The sequence below is a fragment of the Athene noctua genome, chromosome 16 (assembly GCF_965140245.1).
Source record: "Athene noctua chromosome 16, bAthNoc1.hap1.1, whole genome shotgun sequence".
NCBI lineage: Eukaryota > Metazoa > Chordata > Aves > Strigiformes > Strigidae > Athene > Athene noctua.
Window position 1 is genome coordinate 11,040,699 of NC_134052.1, and position 23,830 is coordinate 11,064,528.

Here is a 23,830-nt window from a genome sequence, read left to right on the forward strand (position 1 = left end):
GAGCCGCGGCAGTACCGGCGGGAGTTGAACGCGCTCGGACCCGCCCGACCCCCCGCGCTCCCCCCAGTTCCCAACACAAACACCTTCTCTGCAGCGCCCGCCGCGCTGCAGACGCCACTGCGCTGCCGGCCCCGGCCTCGGCGCGGGAAAACAAAACCCAAGTCGTTCTTTTCCTCTGTCCGTAACGGCGGCGCCACGGAGGTGCCCAGCGAGCCGAGGGGAGCAGCAGCGGGACCGGCCCCGCCGGGACGCCCCGCCCCGGGGAGCGGCCCCGCCCCGCCTGGGCAGTGCGCAGGCGCCGGCCCCGCCCCGCCGGCCGCGGCGCCTGCGCAGAGAGACGCGGCCTCCCCCGCGCCGCCGCCGCCTTCGCTGAGTGTTGGGCCGCGTCTCCGGAGGCAGCGGGCCGGAGCGGGCCCGCCACACGGTGAGTGAGGGGCGGCGCCGGGCCCCGCCCCGCGCTCCGGGACGGCCCTGCCTCGTCTGCGGGCGTCCTCCCCCCCCGCCCCCGAACGGCCGCTCCTGCCGGCAGGGAAGCGGGACCCCCGCGAAATGGCGCGTCTCCGCCGCCCCGCCGGGCGGGCTGTAGGCAGAGACACGAGGCTGGGCCGTGTCCCGGAGGGGGGGCACCTCCGAGGCGGGCTGTGCCGGGCGCGGGGCTCCCCGAGGTGCCGGCGCTCCCGCAGCCCGGTGGGGCCGGAGGGGGGGGTTAGCTCTCGCCAGGTGGCGATCGGAGAGGGATCCCTGGCAGCGGTGGCAGAGTGGTCGACCGGCAGATTTCAGGAATCCAATTGCAGTGTGACGGGTGATTTTTAAAATTTTAATTTCCCTGTATTTTTTGTATCCCTGGGTGGCTCCCGGGCAGGTGAGGGGTGTGCTGGTGTAGTGGCTGTGGTTGAGACACCGCAGGGATGGATATTTGAGGGCCTTGCAGGTCGCACTAAGCCTTTTCCTTGTTTGCAGGGCAAGGATGAGTCTGTTTGGATCAACGTCAGGTTTTGGTACTGGAGGTACCAGCATGTTTGGCAGTACGACTGCAGATAACCACAATCCCATGAAGGTACGTGTGTTAGCCCCTGTGGGAGCCACTGTTCTGCTGCTGTGTTTTCATGTGTCACAGCAGTACCGACTGGCTCACTCTATAGAAGAATAGTATCTCAGTGCACAGTTTTCAAATGTGGCTAATTTTGCTTTGTATTCTTTATAGGATATTGAAGTAACATCTCCACCTGATGACAGCATATCTTGTTTAGCATTTAGTCCGCCAACCTTGCCGGGTAATTTCCTCATTGCAGGATCATGGGCAAATGATGTAAGTACTCACAATCAGACCTACAGATGAATAAAGTGGGAGCATTTGTGCCTACACTGCAAAATGTGATCCTAAAATTTTGTGCCAGAGCACCTGAAAAATCATCTTTGCAGAACTGCTGAATTTGTGTCTGGTGCTAAGGCACCAAGCTTGACATTGAGCTTCTTTGACTGAGAAATTCAGTTGTGATCTTCAGATAAGTGGTTTCTTCACCTGTGTGTTTCAAGCTTCAGCTTGGAATATGTAGTCAGTATTTTAACTGTTAGATTTTTATTTGATTTTTCTTTCTCCTACTTGTTTGGTTTTTAGTTTCATTTTCTTATACAATTAGGCTAATGTAATTATACTTTGCCCAGTGAAAGAGCCATGAACATCATGGTAAATCATCCAGTTTCACAGTGTAGTCTAAAAAAAAGATTGAAGTTCCTACAGGCTTATTGAAATTTGTTTGGAGTGAAGAGTGCGATCCCAACTGGCACAAACAAGAGGGGAAGACAAGCGTGAGCGTGTTTTTTAACTACTCTGTTTGGTCTGTTGGCTGGTAGCCTGCAGCAGGCAGCTTCTTCCTGGCTGATGGTTAAGGGTTCTCCAGGAGAGCACTGTGAGGTCTTACATGGTGTAGGGCACTTTTGAGGTGAGGTTGAGTTGTGGCTGTACAGATAAAAGGAACATAATCAGTTCTGAAAAAAACTTGTTGTTTATAATCATACTTTTCACTGGATAAACTAAGGCTGGGAACCTCAAGAATAGGTCTTTCAAGTTCTTAGTGTTAATATGTTATGTCTGTCTGTGCTTCTCCTGTTTCAGGTTCGCTGCTGGGAAGTTCAGGATAATGGACAGACAATTCCGAAGGCTCAGCAGATGCACACAGGGCCTGTACTAGATGGCTGTTGGAGTGATGTATGTTCCTATTTAAAAAGAAAGAAACAATTTTTACCAAAACCCCAAATAAATTGGCATGTGTTTTCCAGACGGACACGAATGTCACATGTAGATGAAGCCCATAATTATTGTATAGACTTACGTTACTGTAAATTTGTGCTAAGCACATCCTAATAGAATAGACTAACTTGGGTGTTAGAAGGGTAAAAGTGAGTTTAAAAGTAAGAATGTACCTAAAGGTAGATAATAGCTCGCAGACTTTTCTCTTTTATCACATACAGTTGTAAATAAATTTCCATGTTTATGTTTCTTTTTTTGTCTTTCAATCCTTGTATATGTTATATTGTTAAGCTTTTACTAAAAGAGAATAAGACTTGACATTTTCTAATAGATACTGCATGATAGAGCTGTTTAATCTCTTGGCCTTACTCTGTTTTTTTTAGGATGGGAGTAAAGTATTTACTGCTTCCTGTGATAAAACTGCCAAAATGTGGGATCTCAACAGTAATCAAGCTATTCAGATTGCACAAGTAAGTAAGCCCTAAGCTGTTAGGTGTTTTTTTCCTTTTCTGTTTTTATTAAAAGCTACCTATATTAGCAAATTAAACTAATGTTTAGTGCTTCTGAAGTAGATATTGCTATAAGAAGAAGAGATTGTTGTATTTTTGAGATAATGAAGTGCATGTGAGTAGGGAGAGCTGCAATCATAGTGATTTGAATACCCTGTGAAGCTGTTGTCTCCATTTGTGAGAGAGCTCTTTCCATTGCTGTAGTGATCTTATTAAGTCACTGTCATGGTTTAAACCCATCTGGCAGCCAAGCACCATGTAGCCACTCACTCACCCTCCCCTGCCCCGGGGGATACAGTGGGAGGGGTAAAGGTAAGGAGACTCATAGGTTGAGAAAAAAACAATTTAATATTTGAAATAAAACTTTTAAAACCCCCAAAATGATAATAAAAGTAGTAATAGAAAATGCAAACAAATTATGGATGGTGTGATGTCTCACTACCCCCCAACTGATGCCCAACCTGCTCCCAGCTAGAGATCTCAGCGAAGTGAGAATCCTCAAACCACAGTCCTGGAAGAGTGAGCTTTCCAATCAGCCCTCTTCTGTATGCTGAGCATGATGGTGTACGATGTCTGTTATTCTGTTGGCCAGTTTGGGTCTGTTGCTATGGCTCTGCTCCCTCCCAGCTTCTTGTGTACCTGTGCACTAGCAGGGCACGGGAAATTGTAAAGTCCTTGATTTCTTAACAACAACTAAAAACATCAGTACGTTATCAGTATTCTTCTCATACCAAATCACATACTGAGTCCAAAACATCACTATTCTAGCTACTAAGAAGAAAAAAATTTAGCTCTATCCCAGTTGAAACCAGGGCAGTCACTGCTGCATTATGGGGGGGGGAATTGAATTCACATTCACAAATACCAGCTTTCTGCCGCAGCAGTAACAGGGATTATAATTTACATTCTCAATTTAGAAGTAAATATCTGTTCATAGAATATGTAGCTGTGGTGACTAAAATGAGTTACCAGTTACGTAAGTTGAGAGTCCTTTTAATGGTTGCTGCTTCTATCTTACTTAAGGTAATAAAATCAAGGCTGAGAATCTGAACTTTAAAATCTTTTTGGTATCGTTAACATAGGTCTTTCTTCTGTAGCTGTTGTTGGAAGCTGGGTTTTTATTAGTTTAATATAATAAATTATTTATTACAAGGTGTTGATTTTCAGCACGATGGATAGTAACCTTTATAAATAAATAAGAAGTCCTGCTGTTCATAATTCTTATTTCTCCTGTGACCATCATCTTATACATGGTGACTTGATTGTAGTTCTTTGTGTCAGGAACCATTTTTTTATGTGAGTGATTTACAGCACTAAACAACGCAGTAAGGTCATGACCAACCCTTATCCTAACTGTTGTGACTGAAATAATCACTTTTCTTGAATTGATAAAAAGTGTAAATACATACAAAAAATATGAGGAGCATAAACAACAAATGTGAGCTGTTATCTTAGTAAATGTATATGCGTTTGTTCTTTTTTTCTTCAGCATGATGCTCCTGTGAAGACTATCCATTGGATTAAAGCACCAAATTATAGCTGTGTGATGACAGGAAGCTGGGATAAAACTCTGAAGGTATGATTTTTACCTGAACAAATGGACACAAAGCATGATAATAATCTGTGTATGAAAGTATTTATGAAGTGAAAATATTTTATTAAACACTAACGTAAAAAACAGATCAATGAAATAGCCTCACTTACCAGAGAGTTGCAGTATTCTGACTATAGACAAGAAGGAAGCAATTTTGTAGCAGTTGTATTCTCTTTACTAAAGTGATTTACATGGTGTATCCTCAGTTCCAAGCATAAGTTTGTTCATTTTTCTGTTTCCATCAGTTCTGGGATACCCGTTCACCAACACCAATGATGACACTGCAGCTCCCTGAAAGATGCTACTGTGCTGATGTGGTAAGCCGTGATACATGGTAAACTAGTGCCAGGTAGATGACTGGGAGTATGAACAAAACTGGTGGTCTTTGAGGCTTCTGTAGCACTAAATACTGACTTTTAGCATATAATCATAGAATAATATTCAATCTGTGCGATTTTAGCAGTAAAACATAAATTGATCCTGAGCAGGCTGGCTCTGGAAAATAGGTATTTGCAAATACCTGTAAGTATCATACAAAACATGTTTAGTATCCTTTTAACATCACAAAAACAAGTCAGCACTAGGACTGACCTACCCTAATTTCTGAATGAGTTTGTATTACCACTACTATGATTCACATTGGAAGGTCAGCTAATAATTAGGAGATTTTCGGTATGTTTAATTTCCCAGTGGCATGGAAGAACTGATTTGTTTTGTTTGAAGATATGTCTACAGATTAACTTTGTTCTTTCTCTTCTTCCCCTTTCCCTCCCTCTCGTCTTCCCCTGAAAAGAGTATTAATTACTTTAACTTCTTCAGGGATTTCTATGAAGTAATAGAATTCTTTGCCATACTATTAACATAAGTGTCTCTCTTCCAATCTATTTTACAACCTTACCCAGGTTCATCCTATGGCTGCTGTGGCCACTGCAGAAAGGGGCTTGATAGTTTATCAGTTAGAGAATCAGCCTTCTGAATTTAGAAGAATAGAATCTCCTCTTAAGCACCAGGTAAATGATTGTATTTATTGCAAGCATATTTATAAAGATCGTTGAAATTTTGGCCTTGCCATTTTTTGGTAAAAACAAATGTTTCAAAGCCGAAGTACTTTATATAGGTATGGCCCATGACCTATTGCTGATCTTCATAAGGATTTAGAGATGTAAATACTGTGGCCCAAATCCTCACCAGAATTTGATCTCTCTCTTGACCTTGTTTATGTTTTTGCTTTACTTTGCATTGACATATGTGATGTTTTGTGTTGCATGGAACACAGAGTTTAGAAAATCTGCCCCTCAGGCCTCTGTCTAAAATCCTTTGTATCTTTCTCAAATTTAGCATCGCTGTGTTGCTATTTTTAAAGACAAAGTGAACAAACCTACTGGATTTGCCCTTGGAAGTATTGAAGGAAGAGTAGCTATTCATTATATCAACCCCCCAAATCCGTAAGTATCATTTGATAAACCTCACTTCTTTATTGCTCAGTTTACAATGAGGAAGGTAAAAAATTTCCTTTTTTTTTTCCCCCCCAGTGCAAAAGATAATTTCACTTTTAAATGTCATCGCTCCAATGGAACAAACACATCAGCACCTCAGGATATCTATGCTGTAAGTATTCAGCATGTATGCATGTATCATTTATACAGGGCAATATACACTCTTAATGTAAAATTGGCTATGAATTGTTTATTCTCCCTGACCTTTTATCTTGCCTAATGTCATCTTAGATGTATACCTATGACTGGTCTTTAAACATACGTTAAGAGGAAAGATGGATTTTTGTAACAAGTGCCATATCAGCCATTCCTTAAATGTTGAAGCAATACTTATTTGTATAATGAGATTAATCACTGAATTTTTAGGTACTACGAAAAAGGTGATGCTTTCCTTGTCGCTTCAGTGGGGTTGTTTGGGATTTCCTTTTGTTTTTTCTAGAGAATGTATCTGAAAACATTAAAAAAAACCCTATATCTAGTTGAAAAAAATCTTTCCTGTGTATTTACTCTGCCAGGATTCAGCACAAGTTGTGAGTGTTCTCATGTGTGGTGATTTACATGGTATTTTTTACTGTTCTGCAGGTAAATGGCATAGCATTTCACCCTGTCCATGGTACTCTTGCAACAGTAGGATCTGATGGTAGATTCAGCTTTTGGGACAAAGATGCACGAACGAAGCTAAAAACATCAGAACAACTTGACCAGCCGATATCTGCTTGTTGTTTTAACCATAATGGCAATATATTTGCATATGCTTCAAGTTATGATTGGTCAAAGGTAAGAAAGGTTTAGACTCATATTCATACTTGCAGTTGACAGCTAAGACTATTCACATGAGGCTTTCACTGTTCTTTAAATAGTAGCTGAGTCTTTTGAATTTCAGAAGAATGCAAACAACAACGGTCATTTTAGACATCTGAAGAAATTTAACACGGAAGCATTGCATTCTTTGGGTTTTAGCTACAGCGGGATAAGGTTGCTAAACAATGCTGGTTTGCAGATGTGGATGAGCAAAATGTAAATTACATGATTCAGAAGTTATTCTGCTTGCTCATGCACATTCTGCTGTGGGGACTGTGATGGGGCAATGTGACACCCTGACAGGTTCCCACAAATCTCTTTGAAATGCATGTCTCTGCTTCTTGTGCAGATTCTCTTTAACTTTAAAAAAGGTTGTGACTCTGGTTATAAACACTTGAACCTGTGCTTGAATGCCATGTACTAAATTTCCAGTACTGTTTCAGTTCAGGTTACCGGCAGCACTTATTTATGTATTTCTCTTCCAAACTTGACTTAAGAATAAATCGTATCGATGCAAGAGAATCACAACAAACCATAATATGTGGAGAATCAGTGCTGCTTAATAGTTTAAGAAGGGGGTCACAAGTTTGAAATGTAACTTGATTTTAATGGAATAGCAACTTTTGTTAAAAGTATTACTTTCCTGTTATAACTAGCGCTTCTAAATTTGAGGATAACATTCCTTGTGGTTTTGGCTGACATGAATGCAGAAATCACACAGGTGAACTTGACTGCATGCCACAGAGCAAAATTTTAATTTACTGGATTGTATCTAGTCTTCTGTATGCTGCCCAAAGTAAGGTAACTTGGTTAGGCTCTAGGGCAGATGAATTCTTGGGTGGACTTCAGTGGTAGATATGTACCAACGTATCTTTCAGATCTGTAAACCAATATTGAGTAGTAAAACCAGTAGGTACTAAATTTCCTTTCTAGAACCATTTCTGCCATTACCAAGTGGAGTTGGTAATTTTCAAGTTGTGCATTGGACTTTATTAGCTTTATTAGTGTTTACTCTCCCGGATTTGAATACTTAGGTATGAGTCGGTCATGTGTATGCAAAGAAGCAGTATATTTGCATTTGTAGTAAGGGGAACAGAGATATTTTTGGAGTTGCCTATAGAACTTGTGCTTCATTTTGAAAAAATGTGACCTTATTTAACTTAAAAAACAGAAAGTTTAAAGTGAAACTTGGTGGCCATTAACATTTTAGTTTCTTCTCTGTCTAGAATGACATTTAAAAAAAAATCATATTGAGCTATAATGCTGCCTCTATAAAGTAGAGCTTTATTTGGGTGGTTATCTTTTTATGGGAAGTTTTTTATACCTTAAATTTTACTTTATATGCACAGTTCTTTTAATTACTTCTTACAGTAAGCTGTTTCTGATCCACCAGTGTTGTCCAATATCTGGTCTTTTAAGCTTAAATCTTAATTAAGACTTTTAAGATTAAATCTTAATAAATTCCAAACTAATGGAATATTAATATTCTTACATTTTTAAGGTAATGCTGACATTTCTTCTTTGAATAGAGTAAATACAGATGATTTTTCTTTTTAGGGTCATGAATTTTATAATCCACAAAAGAAAAACTACATTTTTCTGCGAAATGCAGCAGAAGAGTTAAAGCCTAGGAATAAGAAGTAGTGAGTATGAGTCTGACTTGTGTTAGTCTACTATTTTTCTGCCATTCCTGCCTACTCCACTGCTCTTCTGCCATTTGTGCCCTACTGCACCATGGTTCAACCAACTTTGGATCGGTAACATTTAGCAGGAACTGTAAAAATTACACTAAATGCATTCTGACTTGCTGGAGAACGTTTTTTTCCAATTAGATATTCTGATGTGTGTAAGAAAGAGAGGCTAGTATTCACATGACTTAACCACTGTCTGTTCCACAGCAATAATGAAATTGCAGCAAAATCTAAATTGAGTTAAGAAATTCCTGCTTAGAAGTGCAACCATTTGTATCTATGGATTTATTTTATTAGTATGACATTAAAATATGTTAACTATAATAGTTCTGGAGAAGTTGTATAAATATTGTATTTTTTGTAAGTACTTGAGGAATTGCAAGTAATTCTTCTCAAAGGAGGCTTGTTATTACTTATTATTCAGGGGTTCTTTCATTGCTTTCTCATTTTTAAAATGGAAATATTGTCTACTGTATACCAGAAAGAAATGCCTTGCAAACTGTTTTCCCTCATTTTTTGGATGAATTTTAGTTGGTATGTAAGTGGCCAACAGCAGTGACAGAAACTTGAGACAAGATGGGCATAGTGCAAATTCTACTATATTTTTTTTCTTGCACTCCAGCAGTGGAAATGACTTTTGAGCCAACAATACTTGTGCTAATTCTAGTCCAAAGGAGAAATTGTCGGTTGTGCCAAGTGGTATGTAGTTCAGTAGTACGAGCAAACCATTAAGGGGTTTGTTTTGTTCATGACCAAACCGATGTGTGCAAAATAAGTGTGGCCTAAACTGCTTTAAAACTGACACCTTTTAGAGTTAAAAGTTGGTTCCTTTGCATCTGTCTTAACATGTTTTTGTCCCTTAACAGGGGTTTCTGGACTGAAAAAAAGTACTCATTTTTGTATTAACTAGAAAATAGTGCTGGTGAGTTTCATCCTGATCAAAAATGCTGTGAAACAAAACAAGAGGGTCTCTTTCTGACTTGAATCTACCACTGTTTACTTTTAACTAGCCAGTTGTATACATGCCAAAGTTTTCTTTTTAGAAGTGAATGCTTATTATTCTTGTTTAATTATTGTTTGTTTGATAATGACTAAATAAAAATGGGGGGGAGGCGCATGTATAGAAATACCTGTCATAATGTACAAATACTCTGTAAAACTGTATGTTGTAACACATGGTTATGGATTCATGCTACATTTCAAATAAAATTTCTACTAAATGCTTTTTTATATTCAAAAGTTCTATTATTATAACATGAGCAAGGTGGTGTGCTTCACTTGTAAAGGCAGCTTCTTGTCCTTTCACTGTAATTCAGATACATTTTCTGAAAGTACTTCCTGTTGCTTGAGCTGGAAATTTAATGGTTTTTCCAGTTGCTATTTCATTATGAATGATTCTTGTGGTTTTGCATCAAAGAATTAAGAGGGCTAGTGTGAAAGGCCTTTTGTTTTATGGGAATGAATTAAGTTCCTTCCTATCTCAGCAGCCAAACTCCTGACGATTTGTCTTTAGTTCAGATGAATCATACTATCTTCAAACTCTCTATAGCCTCCTGATCCTTTAGCTTAAGACTCTTCTCTTTACAGTGTTCATCAGTTTTTGTTGGGTGTGTATTTCTTGTTTGGTATAGGTGTATGCTTGAGGAAAGTCCACAAAATACACTTGTTGTTTAGAGATGCTCTTTTCTGGGTTTTATTTCTCAGTCTAGTTTTTTCTTGCTACTTCTGTGTTGTACATGGGTTTAGATTTCACATGCATGGACTGTTTGTTTTCTTGAAGATAGGAAAGAGTTTCCAGCAGTTACATCAATAGCTGGTTATTTGCTCAAATATTTCTCTTTTTTGTTGAATTTAATTTTTAATGGTTGTGATTGTTATGCTGTAGTCTTTGGTGGTTAGTACATTTTTCCAGTCTTCTCAGTCAAATTAATGCTACCAAGCAATTGCAGGCTCAAGGTTAAACGTGTGTGATCATTGGTGGCAAAAAAAAAATTTAAAAATATTATGCTAATCTCTTGTGTGCAGAACTCCCACTGTTGTAAACAGGGAAGAATGGAATGTATCATCTGTTTCTTGTTTTAAAAAAAAAATCTGTTTCTTTGTTGAAATACTTAATGCGAATGCATGATGAGAAAATAGATTCACTCTAGTTCGGCAGGTACATTTCTACTGGATCCAATGGATTTGTACCTACTTAAGTGGATATTAAGTTTGGCCAAAATATATTTTCATTATGAAGCCAGCACTGGTAAGTCTGTCTTGGTAATACAGTTCTGTATTAATACGTTGAGTCCTTATTCTCCTGTTGGAATCAATTCCTTTTTATCTGTCACCAAGGTTTCAGTTTATTCATTACATTAATTGTTCAGATTGATTTTTAGAAGGGCATATTTTCCATTGTGTTGCTGTGTGCATTCAATAAATTCAATTGGGAGGACAGTCAAACTTTGAGCTGATTTGTTTTCCATTACCCAGGTTAAGAGAATGCATTGGCAATTTACTCCTCCCTGGAATTATTGGGAGGTTCTCTTGTAAAGTACACACAGCTGTATCCCTTCAAGCATCAAACATGTAGTGAGAGCTTATTCACACACAAGTATATGTTACTGCATGGCCTGGAAATGTATGAACTTGCTGTTCTATGGCAGTTATCTGTCCAAAAAAACTGATTGAAGTAGAATGTAAGGTTCTAACATGTGAACACAAACCTAACCGTAGGAATGCTAGATTTACGAAAAAACTTATTTTCATTCCTTTTTTTGAAAGTTTGCTGTCGATGTTTGTGTTTTATTGCAGAAAAATAATCCTTGGCATAAAGAGCAACCCAGTTAAGCCCCTCAAAATGAGGACGTTTTGTAAACATTTTCAGATAAACTATCTTAACCTTCTTCCTGCTAGTCTCACATGTCAGTGGTCTTGCATGTTGGTTTAATAAAGTGTACTTTGGAAAATGAAGCAAATGACAAAAAGTTTGTCTGCTAAAGCCTTTCACAAATGAGAGGAAGACATGTTTGCACAATGGCAAGCGATCAGGCAGAGTATCTTAATTTGCCATCTGTCATGAAATGCAATAGCTGAATCGGTGAGTGCTCCAGCTTAGCTTCTAGGCTAGGAAAACAGGTTAGTTTGAGTCATTCTCCAGAGAAGTATGGATTTGAGATAGAGGTGCGGTTGAGTATATGTGGGAAATGTCAGCAAAACTGTTGCTTAGGCCTGATTTGATTTACTTGTGATTAAGTTATGTTTGCAGATGAGGTGTTCGGGCAACTGTCCACTATATAATTGTGTCAAACAAGGCTCAGAAGGTTTACTCTGTGGCCTTTGAAATGATAGAGGCCACTTACCCCGTTTGCTTTTGCTGTTGCTGTTTGTAGAGATGAACCAGAGCAAAATGAAATGTTAAGGTTTATGCTGTTACGTTTTTGCATCTCCAGATTTCACTAGCTAAGTGTTATTTGCAGTGGGGGGTAAGACTAACTTACCTATTTCCAAAAGTTTTTGATAGAAATTAACTACATATAAGACTTCCCCTAGGTTGTTCAGCTTACCAGCCAGGGGAGGAGAATCATCATCTAGTGCTGCAACGCAAAAGGATAAATGGAACACATTCAGAATAAAAACAATTCCCGAACAAAATCTTCTATACTAGCAGTTGTAGTGTGCACAAAACGCTCAAATGTGCATTTTAAAGCTGTTGCTGTAAATCTCCTGTAACGCCAGGAGATGGCAGCATTGATGGTGCTTAACGAAAGCTTTCCCTGCAGCCTGGGCTGCTGCTCCCTTGGCTCTGCTGAAGTTGGCTGTGGAGCTGGCAGTGCCGTGCAGAGCTACTGCACGGGTGCTGTAATACAGGATAGTTATTTGTAGTATCAAGCTATCCCAAAATACTCGGAGAATGAATGAAGATACATACAACATGGAAATAGGTTTTGAGGTTTACAGGAGTATGTGATACCTATCCATAAACCAAGACCTTTTTAGAACAGTCTGTGTGATGCTGTTTTATCTGCTCAGAGACACATCTGTATGGCTGCCTGAGTTTTGGGGACCTAGGTAGTATTAAAGGTGTGGGTAACATGTTTGGGGACCAGACATTTAAGGATGTTAGAATTAGGTGAGGGTGGAGCTGACTGAGTTAGCATTGGCTACTAGTGTTCTAATTAAATTCTCTTTCTAAGGCAAATCTTAATAACTTAGACTAGTTTTCATACAGCTGTTGTAGGAGACTAGGTTTAAAACTGGTAAGCAAGTTTAGTTGTTTTTTTTTTCTAAACTGGATTTCTGGAAATTAAAAAGCCAATAAAAATACTTCACTAAAAACAGGTAAGGTCAGTGATAAGCTACTTAAAACAAGGGCACTTTTTTCCAAAAATTTGAAATGCAATGTCTTTCTTATTTTCATTTTCAAAGCTGAGAAATGTATCAGATAATGAAAGGGAAGAATAATCTTGAATTATAAGATTTGAATATATTTTAAAATCGCTTATTTACCCTATGTAGCTGTTTTATTCCTGGGGCATATGTGAGCAGTAGCCCCTGCCCCTGCCTCCTGGTAACATGGTTAGCATAACTAATGCCGTTTTACAAGGCAAGCAGCCGTTCTCTGTGACTGAGTGGGTCATGTATTCGTTCCCTTTCCCTCATTACCTGAAGGTCCTGTGACCCAAGCAGACAAACCAAATAGATTTCTTCCCTTCCCTGCTGGCCTCAGATTCCTGGGTGCCAGGCCAATAGCACCCAGCCAGCCAGGTGATGGTGATGACCCCACTGCAGAATGGGGAGCACTGTTCATAAAATCAGGCAGTTACAAGTCCAAAGTGGGAACTTGGACCCAAACTGCTGCTGGACAGTGAGACCCGTGACGTCCTCGTGGCCTGGGACACTTCCACCATCATCTGCTTCCTCCGAGGATTGAGCTTGTTGTCTTTTATATGATTTTTCAAGTCTAGATTATGATTGTTACATTGATAGAGCAGATCATGTATTAAGATCCCACCTGATCTGCAGAGGGTCTAGGTGATAAGAAATTATAAATTGTTTTATGTAGATTGTAATATATCAATTCTGCTTGTTGAAATCCTGTGCCAATTTATGATAAGAACATCATAAATTCTGTGCTATACTAATCATAATATCCTGTTAAGAAAATAAAGCTGTAACTATGATTTAGTGCAATTGCTGTTCTGCAAGAATCCCTAAAAGAACCTGTCTGTCCCATTAGTAAAAACAAAAACCACCCCAACAACACAGAAATCAACAAACAGTAACATCTTCATTGACAGAATGTTATCTTAGCACACCTTGGGCTGAGAGTTGGAGTTGGTACAACTGTGTGTTTCATTTTACAGCTCATGTTCAAACATCCGAAAGCCATCTATACTCTTATTTCCAGGTAGGCTTGGGTTTATATACGGGCAGTACAGAGACCATCCTACTGCTCTCAGCCATGGAACAGCCATTTTAAGTGTGGAAACTGCTACTGTTCTTCCCTTGCCGGGTCAGAATAAATGAAGCAGCATCAGCTGGCTGGCTGTGATGGTTTCAGCAGACAGATGCTAGTACTTTCATTGTGTGGTGTGCTCTGTGTACACATGGAGTAGCCTGTGTTCCCAAATATCTGCAGCAGGAAACAAGCTCATGAGAATACAGCCGCTGGAGTGGCACACTGGGACATCATGACTGCAAGTGTTACGAACTAAAAGTGGCAGAGACCTGCCTGCACTGCCCTGGGTAGGTCCTGCTTGACACAGCAGCAAAGGCTAGCACAGCACAGGGCTGGGGTCAGGCTCACAGAGACCGGTTTTCAGTTTGATCAGACTCGTTCCTCAAATGCAAAGCAAGCCTCTATTTATTTGTACCATTTACCTGCTTCTGAAATGGGGATAGTGCTACATTAGGTGAAAGGAATTCACGCTGTTTAGGACTTGCTTGTAAGGTAATATGAGGCTGAGGCAATATCACAAAGGGGGCCATGTGCCTCAGGAACACTTGCGCATTGACAGGGCAATTCCAAATGTTTGTGTTGCATCAGTTCTGCAAATACTTTTTGTTACAGTGCATAAAAGATATACAATACCTGTCAACATTAGCTTTGTAAAGAGAGACCGTTTTCTTCTGTTGACTAATTATCCAGTGAATATATTCAGTTTGAAGAGACACTTCAATAATTCAGCAGGCATGTGCCAGGTAATATAGGAGCTTTTGTCTTACTAGCAGCATAGATCTTCAATCATGTGTAACTCAATCTCTGGCTTTATGTATTCAAGGAAGTGTTTCGTATAGCTCCTGTATCAAGTGCCACTGAAAAGCAGGTCTGGATAAAAGATTAAGGTAATGCTCTTAACTGTGAATAGGGAAAGTTTACCCTTTAATGTCCAGTATATCTTTTGCAGGCAATAACTGCTTTATACAGTGAAGTATGTATATGCTGAGATCCAGTAATGAGTTTGTTGTAGTAATGGAAGAATGCTGGAAACTGTTATATACCCAGGTCAGTTAAGTCTCTCCTCCTTTATGGTGTATTAACAAATGCTCTGTAGTTTGACACTGAATGCTTTCTGTTATTCATGTTTCTTAAATGCAGATCATTAGTGCTGCATTCTCTGGTTTGCTGGACTGGAGAAGGAGAATGATAATGTTCAGTTCCTGGGAACGCTGTGAAGCAAAACTAAAGTAGCAGATTTTCTTGAAATAATCCAAGATACTTTATCACAATTGTGCCATCTTCTAGAAGGATATAAGTTCAAATGTCCTTTTCTGAGCCACTGTCAACTGGTTCAGTAGCTTTCCTCTGCTAGCCTACGACAGAACTACTAACCTACAACAAGGGAGATATGTCTTGTTTAGAATAGACCATGATTATTGTACTCGGTAAAGTGCAGACATAATGCAGTAACTCAAACTAGTCTCAGATGACTAAAACCAGAGTTAGAATACTTTTTTTTTTTTTCCTTTGGAAGGACAGCTGTCTGCCATGCTCCTGCTGTAACACAGAGTAGGATTTAGATGGACTCAAAAGGACAAATATCGCTTACTGACAGGTAATTGCTTTGTGCAGATATCTGACTTTTTCCTTGGAGGTCTCCTTTTTTTACATAATGTTCATTCGTGGTCTAAAGTAGCAAGGTTGCAGAGGGTAATTAGTTGTTTATGAATTCATGCTTAATTTATGGAGCAGTACCTATATATTTGTAAAGAACAACTTTCACATCTGTTGAATGTTGTCAGACTTCAAACATTAGTATGTAGCATTTCAGAAGACATTCACTGGTCTGAAACAGCTTTTCACAAAAACATGGGAAATGTCTATTAAAAGAGAACAGTTTAGCAAAACCTTTTTCATTGAACCCTTCTCCTATCAAGCTTTTATTCAACCATAGGCAGTGTGATGCAGCTCGAGTCATTCTGTAACACTGACCTATGTCTTTCACAGTGGCTTGGGTCATCCAGTTCAACTGAGCACCTTTCTTTGGTGGTCCAGCAGTGAGGAAATAAGAGAAGATGATTGAACTCTTCAGACCATTCTGAACGCTGCTTGGCCCAGGGAAAATTTCCCCAATAGTAACTTTCCTATCACGGAGTCATCTGAGAACTGACTTGCTATTCTCTTGCTCTTACTAGGCCTCCTTATCTTCATGGACAGTGCTGTCAAAGCTGCCCTTCTGGTAAGGTAACAGAAGAGTTGTTTTTTTTCTTCTTGTAGGCTGATGAAAATGTCCTTTGAGGTAGGACTGGCCTTGACCCCCCACCCAGGCTGGCAAAAGGAAAACCATACTCCAAAAAGCATTTGGCTTTCCTGATTTAGTACCAACCCATAATCTTCATTCATGAGCTTGACTTCAAAAATATAGATCGACTGATCTATCAACCTTTTTGTCCTTCTAAGAATGCATGTTACATAGCCTCTTTATTGTCTTATGCTCTTCTCTATGTGCTTTTCCACTAACTAAAAGCATGATGTAGTAACTGGTCCGTGTGATTTGCAGGAAATGGCCTGTCTTTGTTTCAGTTGTCATGTTCAGCTGATGTCATTGTCCTGCTGCAATGTTGGGGACATTGTGTTGCTGGCAGTTGCCTGTTGAGCTACTGGTGGCTTTTCCTCATCAGCAATGACTATGATGCTCGAGCTGGTTGGATGTGGGTGTTGTAAGGAACTGGATGGCGTCACCTGAGGGAGTTTGGACCCTTGCAGTCTGTGATTAGGCTGCTCTTCTGTGGCACTGTGGTAACTAAGGTTTTTGTAAAAGGCACATTTTAGGCCTTTTGAGATCATGTAGAAGCTGGAATCATTCTGCCCACATTTCAGTCCGGTTAAGATTGCTTTTCATTTTAAATACCTTTCCAGGCTCCATGGATATAACTTTTGTATCCAGTGGTGATATGTTGTTTTGATGTCTTTGACAGTTCAATTGTGTTCATATCCTGTTCAGAGCCACTGCAACAAATCTTTACTACCTTGTGTTTGAATAGAGTAGACATGGTAACCAGAAGGCTCTAAGAGTTTCTAACTAAACCTTTAAAGAAAGTTAATTACAAATTACATACCATGTCTTTTTTTTTTTTTTTTTGTATATGGTATTCTGCTCTTCGCCAGCTTCATTGCAGGCATTAAATACCTTCTAAAAGTATTAGAGATTGGAAGGGTGATATCAGAGTAGATGGATTATTTATCTCATTAGATGTGACAAAAAGCAGAGTCTGTATTAGTAAAGTCTAAAATACAGCAGCCGGGAGAAGAAGACACCACCAGATTAAGGAGGCAATCCAGGTGGGTGAGACCTGGGTATGCTCGCCTGTGGGAATTTGGATAGAAAGGGCCTGCCTGAGATCTGACCCAGTGCTACTGATGTGTTCCAGATCTGAATTTGCTTTTCTTTAGCTGTTAAGAATGTTATGCCCATACAGCTGTGTGGTATGTCCCAGAGCTGAGACGTCTTATTTAACGTTCTTCAGTGTCCTGACTGTTAACTATTTGCAGTGGGTAGACAGATCCTGCTCAGTTTGTGCTACCAGTGTCATGTGCAATCCCATGAAAAGGTCATGGGACATGGCCCTGGCAGCTCTGGCAGAGATTGTTAGGAACCTTCCGGCATTTTCTTTTCTTTTTTTAAATCGGAAAGTACCACTTAGTTTTAACATAACAGCTCAATAAATATTTGAAAAAAAGTAAAAATAATTATTAAATGCTCTTTCAAAATACGTGTAATTTTCTGCTTCTTTCCTTTGAAGAACATGAAATAATTTCTTGCTCATTTTAAAATGTAGTTTATGGTTTTCAAAATGCTAACAAAAGTATGAAATTACAATTAATATTTTCCCAAAGTACAACATAAAATTAAAATAGTGAAAACATTTGTTGAACTATTTTGAGATGTAAGCTTTGCAGTTTGACTCAAATGGAATGTTTTTTCTAAAAAACTTTTTCAGGGAGGAAAACACTTTTGATAATTAAATCCCAGGCGGAGAGAGATGGGACAATATTTCCATTAGAGAGAGCCAGAATTTCTGTGCAGAAATTCAGGAAGGGAACAGTATCTCTGTTGGAGGTTGTATTTAGCAGATGATGACTAATGGTTTTGATTTTACTTTCTCTCCCTTCCCCATGCCCCGCTTTTCAGATTTGGGGATATCTGAGCCTGTTCTGAAGAGGCTCTTCCTCCTTGGCATCACCAAAGGTAAACTTGAGGAAAAGGGCAGTATTTTGGCCTACATATTTAGTGTTCTTCTGACATCATCTAATGCTGTCAATAGCAGGAAAATGTTTGCTGGATCTCTCTTGATCTTACAGCTTCTGTTCACTATTACTTACTATCAGTGAAGGAGTTGTGTTAGAAACTTCTGGTCCAGAAACCAACAAGAGTTGTTTGCTTTGTCCTGTTCCTTTTCTGTTTCTAACCTTTACCATCCCTTTCCTGCCTTCTCCTGCAAAGTAAAGGAGAAACTGAAATCAGCTAGTAAAGTGTTTCATGGATTTGTTGCATAATTCAGTTGCAATCTGAACATCACAGCACTTTTCATTAGTTTATTCACTAATAGGCCAAAGAGCAGTCATCCCTAAGGTCACAGGAAAGGCAAGGGTTACCATTGCTCTAGGCCAAGACATTACAATACTGATGATGACAAAACTATTTAGTAGAGATGCCAACAATGCCAGAAAACAAGCCACCATCCTAATCAAGGGCAATATTTTCATTGCTCAAAGCCAGCCCAGCTCCCTGCTGTCAGACTGTGACAATCCCCAGTTGGCAGGCCCGAGCAGATCTACTGTGTCCTCGGTGCACTGTCATTCCAGCTCCCCGGCATGCTTTGCCAAGACGGGGTATAGTCTGCTCAACTGGGACACTTACATATACAACTCCCAGGAGGCTACTTGTGATAAACAGTGCATTGTAGATGATGGAGGAGGAATTCCCCAAGAGCAGAGTAACCTGCACCAGTTTGCTGATACCAGCACCAATAAATGTAGGTTTGACCACTCGAGGTGCGCTGCAGCATGTGTTCGCCACCAGTCCATTGAAGCACCTTTCCTTGCTGACCCAATCCTTCCTGGTCCCAAACAGGTGGTTCATTCTTCCCCCGTGACACGCATGATCAGTACAAGAGTGTGTGGAAGAAGGGCCAAGCTGCTGTATTGCAGTTGAGCCTAGTTTCTGATAAACTCAGGGAATGGTGATGGTGGTGGTGTGAGCTGCAGGGAGTCTTACTGCCACAACTCGCCTCCTCACAGGTGGGAGCAAAGGAAGCTCTGACAGTGGCAGCACCCAGCAATAGCAGTTGGAAGTGGTTTACCATCCAGTAGTGGACTTTGATTCCTAACATTGCCGTTGGTCCTGGGAAGTGCAAGACCAGAAGGGGGGAAAGAAGTAGCAAGCTCTGGACACGTACCATCATTAAAGAACAAAGCACAACATTCCTGAATATAGAAGTTCTCCTTGCTGGTAGTTGCAGGTGTATAAGCAGTGTGATGGCATAGCCTCTTAGTTTCATTGGCCATGATTCCTCTTATGCCTGTATTTTAATCTAGACTTATATCCCAGGCTTCCATTGCAGCTCTGCCTTCCTGTGGCAAGATCCTACAAGCAGTTATGAGCTCTGCAATTTCTTTTCCTAGCTTCTGTTTTATTTTTAGGGAATCTTGTTAGCTGTTACCACAATTCAGTTTGTCCTTTTTCATGGCACAGACCCACAACTTTCATTTTGCAAAGGGATATCCAGTGGGAGGGCTGGATGGTTTAGAGAAGTAAAACTTGTCTTTTAATGACATTTCTTTTCACCACTCTCTCCCTAAAATGTCTTTATGGTCCAGCAGACTAGAGTCAGGTGTCCTATCTGTTGCTTCTCTCAATCCCAGAGTTACCAATGTCCATGTGGCATCTTACTATGTTGTTTTATTTCAGGTTACTTGCACTATTAAAACAGATCATTCTGTGACCACTAGAGCTGATGGTCTGCTCCCATGTAACTAGTGTAGCCAGCAAAGGAAATAGAGCTTACTCAGCACGAGTTCTGAAATATTTTGGAAGGGGAAATAGTCCTATTGGAAGATTCCTACTGAAGCAAAAGCCTGTTCAAAAAGCAGTCCTGATGAGGAGCATCCTCTACTCAAATATTTTGTTACAAGTGGCCCGAAGAGGCAGAATTTTTATTTTTTAATTCTTGTTGCAGCAGCAGCTGAGTGAAGCAATGGTCATGATGTGTTCAGGGCATCAAAGCAGAAAATTTGAGACAAAGGGCCTAGGTGCAGAATTTCCTGCTAAAACCTAAATCAAATGCCACTGAATGCAGCTTCCCTCAAGATCTCCCAGCTATGCTACTGTTCACAGCCTAGCTGGTGGCCAGTATCCAGACTGAGCATTAGTAAAACTAACAAACCAAACAGTTCCCACAGTAAGTCCCTTGCTCTCCAGCTAACTTATTTAACTGTGGAGCTTGTAAGAGGGATGTTTCATTTACTGTTGTTGCAATAACCAGTAAGCGGGTATCCATGACAAAACCAAAGGGCACTGCCCTACAGCAATGAAGTCTTGGCTAAGCAGCAGCAGAAACTGAAAAAGGTCAGAGCTCTACAGTAGCCCAGCTCCATTTTAAAAATAAAGCCCATCGGTTTCCTAAGAAATGAAGGAGGTTCTTCAATGGCTTTCAGATCAGACAGTCAATTTCAGTCTCAATTCTCCCAAAGACACCAGGAAAAGAAAGGGAAGTGCTCAGACAAGTATACAAAGAGAGCACCACAGAGATTCACTGACATTCATTCTACCCCTCCCTGCCAAGGGAGGGACAAGAACAGAAAACTTCACGGCTTTGCAGAGGGCAAGGAGCAGGGCTAGCTTTTCCCCTGCAATGAATTTGCTACTCTTTCCCCATCTCTTTGTCCTGTTCTTGTGCTCCCAGAGGTACAACTCTTTCTGCCATAATTTGTTTTTCTTCCTTTAGACAGGGACCATTTCTACATGGTTCTGTACTTACCTTAGTGATCTGCAGCTGCTCCATTTCATGTCTTGGATAATGCTGCTGAAGTCCACCAGAAGGAGCCTTTGTGTATCACTTTTGAATAAGCCTCAAGGAATATATTAACATGTAAGTAAAAAGCTAGTGAGTGCTCTTAACTGTGTTGAATTACCATAAAATTAATCTTCCCAATCTGTATGAGAATAGGATGCTCTGGATTTGCAATACAAATCCTGTACATTAAGAATGTGGATGGTTGTACACTGTTGCTAAAGATGATTTTTTTTTTTCCAGCCATCTCATTGATTGACCAGTGTAGTTTTATTTCTTAATAACTACAAAGAAGTAAATGCAGCTCTACAATAGCATATATCAGATATACGTCCCCCTTTTTGCTTGCAGTCTGCTCTCAGGTTTGTGCTAAGCATTCCCCAAGGCAGCTTTGTACTTTAAGATATGCCTGTCTCTGCAGGAGCTCTCTTTGACCAGAGAAACTCGAAACATACTCTTCTTGGGTACTCTTTATCATCATAGTAAAAGCACAGGAAGGTTTCAGCAAACTAGCTTTGCCAAGCTCCTGCAGTTTTGATCTGATGGCTGGATTTAATCAGTGTTTTTAGGGAGGGTGACCGTTTGTCACAAGAACAAGGGAAAACAATGTAAAAAAAAACCCCAAACTCCCATAATGTTACCCTTACTTGCTTTCTCTTTCCCACTGTGTCTAACAGCTCGTTAGACCCTGTGCTTGTAATAGCTGTGCCATGAGACAGGACATTTCATTTCCTGTCCTGCTTTCCAGGGTGTGGCAAAACAAATGCACACGCCCCCCAGCCACACCAGCAGGACTGTGGGGTTTGCAGCGTTCACCAAGTACAGGCTTAGCCCTAATTTCTTTCTTGTTCTGTTCTGCCTGTAAGAGAACTTCTGTTCCTGCCTCTAGGGAAGAAGAGGAACTGGGATTTTGAGAGATGCGGGGCTCGTGTCTGAAGGGGGAAAAAGTGTGTGATGTTTTTCTTCCCCTGACCAGTATAAGCACTGCAAACTGAGATACTTCTGGTAGCTTTTGAGAACTGTGAGCTGAGCCTTGCCTTCCTTGCAGAGGAGACGAGTCTATTTGGATGATTTGAATCTTTGCCATCATTCGGAGCAGAATGAAGCTCTGTAAAAGGACAGTGACTGAATGCCAACTGGGTTGTCATTAGCTCGGGCGGCCCGGGAAGCAGCTGATGTGCAGTTTGTGGTGGAAGTCATGCAGACAGAAGGGGTATGACTCAGTGGTGGAGAGGCCCTGGCCTCTGGCAGTATTCCGACCCCAAAGGTGTATTCTGGGCTTTGTGTTGGGATGGACCAGGGACAGCTAGTGGCTGCACATCACTGCGTAAACCACAGAGGCTCTGAGGATCCCCACGTGACAGACCCTTTTGCAGAAGGCTGTTAATGTCGCAGTGGTGTTGGGTGCTGCTGGCCCCGCTCCATCCTTCTTCCACAGTAATCAATGGAAACGTGTCTTGAAGTCTGGTGCTTTAGGAATGAAAAGTTTAATGGCTTTCCTTGGCTTCCCCCCCCGCCCCTCTTTCTTTTATGAAGCATAGGGTGTTTGGAACTATGGAAGCAGCGCAAGAAAAATATTAATGAATAACTATGGCGTGCAGACATTAATGCATTCCTTTCTCTTGAAATAACTGGCTTTTCTCTGTAAAAGAAAAATGTCTGTAGAGTCTGAACCTGCTGTATAGAAGCCAAAGTTGCTGGTGATTTAGGACTTCACGGGCTTGTTTGCTAAAATGTTACCTCTGCATTTATCATGTGGCAAAAAATCTCTTTCTCTGCAAAATGATAACCCTCTAGAGGCAAGGTAAACCTTAAGGCACAGGGGCAGTTCTTGAGGTTCTGTCTGAACAGTATCTGGGTGATGGAAACTGTGAATGAAAAATTATTTGTAGGACCCTCTCTCACACACCAGACTCTACCTGATGTTGGAGGGGAGGATTTAAAGCACCGCAAGTACTCTGCCATTGGAGTGTTCTTCAAGGGCAGATTTTGAAGCACTTTTTGGATTTTGTTTTCCTGCAGTTATGAAGAGAGGAACATGAATTGAATATGGGGCTGCACTACAGTAACAATACTCCTAGATTTGAACCTCACCAGGTGAGGGGTGAAAACTGCAGGTCAGATCAGAGGCATTTCACAACCTCCCTTGTAGGAGCTGCCTGTCTTTAGAGGGAACAAAATGCAGAAAGGGGACAGTGGAGGGGAACCCCACTGATGACTATCAGGGGAAATAGGAATAACGCATCCCTGTCCCCCAGAGGAGGCTGCACAGCCAGGGGTTGTCCATGTGCCCAGTGGAGAAGCAGGAAGTTTAGGGACCTGCTTAAGAAAGATTCTTTTCGACCTCTGTTCAGTGTTTAAAACCCCGGTTCTTTCTCCCTGTTGACCTGGTTCAGGACCATCCCTCCTCCTGCCCTCCTAACATGCCTTTGCCACCCTGCGTGCCCCAAAGGCTGGCAAACTGCTTGTTGGCTTTGTCCCTGTGTCCGAACCTCCCCGGGATTAAACACTTACCGTTGAGATTATTGTGCAATTGAAAAGAGGGAAGGAGGGCTGAAAAAAAACCCTCTTTCGAGGCGGTTTTCTTTGGCGGGCTCCTGCAGAAGCCGTCCTTTCGCCTTGCCCCCCCCGCCCCGTGCCCGCGGGGTTTGTAGCTGCTCCCCGAGCCGCCGGGACTTGTAGTCTGGGCCAGGCTCAGAGTCGGGACCGCGGAGGACACCCCCCCCTTTCCCCGGGGGGCTGCAGGCCCCGGCGGGGGTCCCGATGCCGGCGGGAGTGCTCTGCCTGCAGGGCAGGGGCTCCGCGGCCGCGGGGCCTCTCCCCTCCGAGGGGCAGCGCCCGGGGCCGCGGGGGGACTGACCCCCCCTTCCCCCGGGGCCGGGCCGCGGTACCGGACTACGCGCCCCGAGCGCCCCTGCGCGGCGGCGGGGCGGGGCGGGGCGGGCGCGGCCCTACAAAGGCGGCGGCGGCGGCGGGCGGCCGCTACTCAC

General features: G+C 41.5%; 1 protein-coding gene across 2 annotated transcripts; it reads left to right on the forward strand.

Moving 5' to 3' along the window:
* Positions 1-344: 344 nt before the first annotated feature.
* On the forward strand, positions 345-10,771 carry RAE1 (ribonucleic acid export 1). Of its 2 annotated transcripts, XM_074920445.1 has the most exons (13): positions 345-424; positions 961-1,057; positions 1,205-1,309; positions 2,117-2,209; positions 2,635-2,721; positions 4,250-4,336; positions 4,600-4,671; positions 5,257-5,364; positions 5,693-5,799; positions 5,887-5,962; positions 6,433-6,627; positions 8,209-8,294; positions 9,209-10,771. In XM_074920445.1, coding segments are annotated over exons 2-13 (1,107 nt in total). In that variant the 5' UTR covers positions 345-424; positions 961-967; the 3' UTR covers positions 9,210-10,771. The 2 variants fall into 2 exon arrangements, with proteins under 2 accessions (XP_074776546.1, XP_074776545.1); XM_074920444.1 differs by having other exon boundaries at positions 8,209-10,769.
* Positions 10,772-23,830: the final 13,059 nt, after the last annotated feature.

Bases quoted from the DNA above. Each gene is read 5' to 3' on its own strand.
- RAE1 (XM_074920445.1), top strand. From the start codon at position 968: ATGAGTCTGTTTGGATCAACGTCAGGTTTTGGTACTGGAGGTACCAGC. The intron at 2,210-2,634 runs GTATGTTCCTAT...TGTTTTTTTTAG, and splicing joins TAGATGGCTGTTGGAGTGAT to GATGGGAGTAAAGTATTTAC. The intron at 5,365-5,692 runs GTAAATGATTGT...TCTCAAATTTAG, and splicing joins AATCTCCTCTTAAGCACCAG to CATCGCTGTGTTGCTATTTT.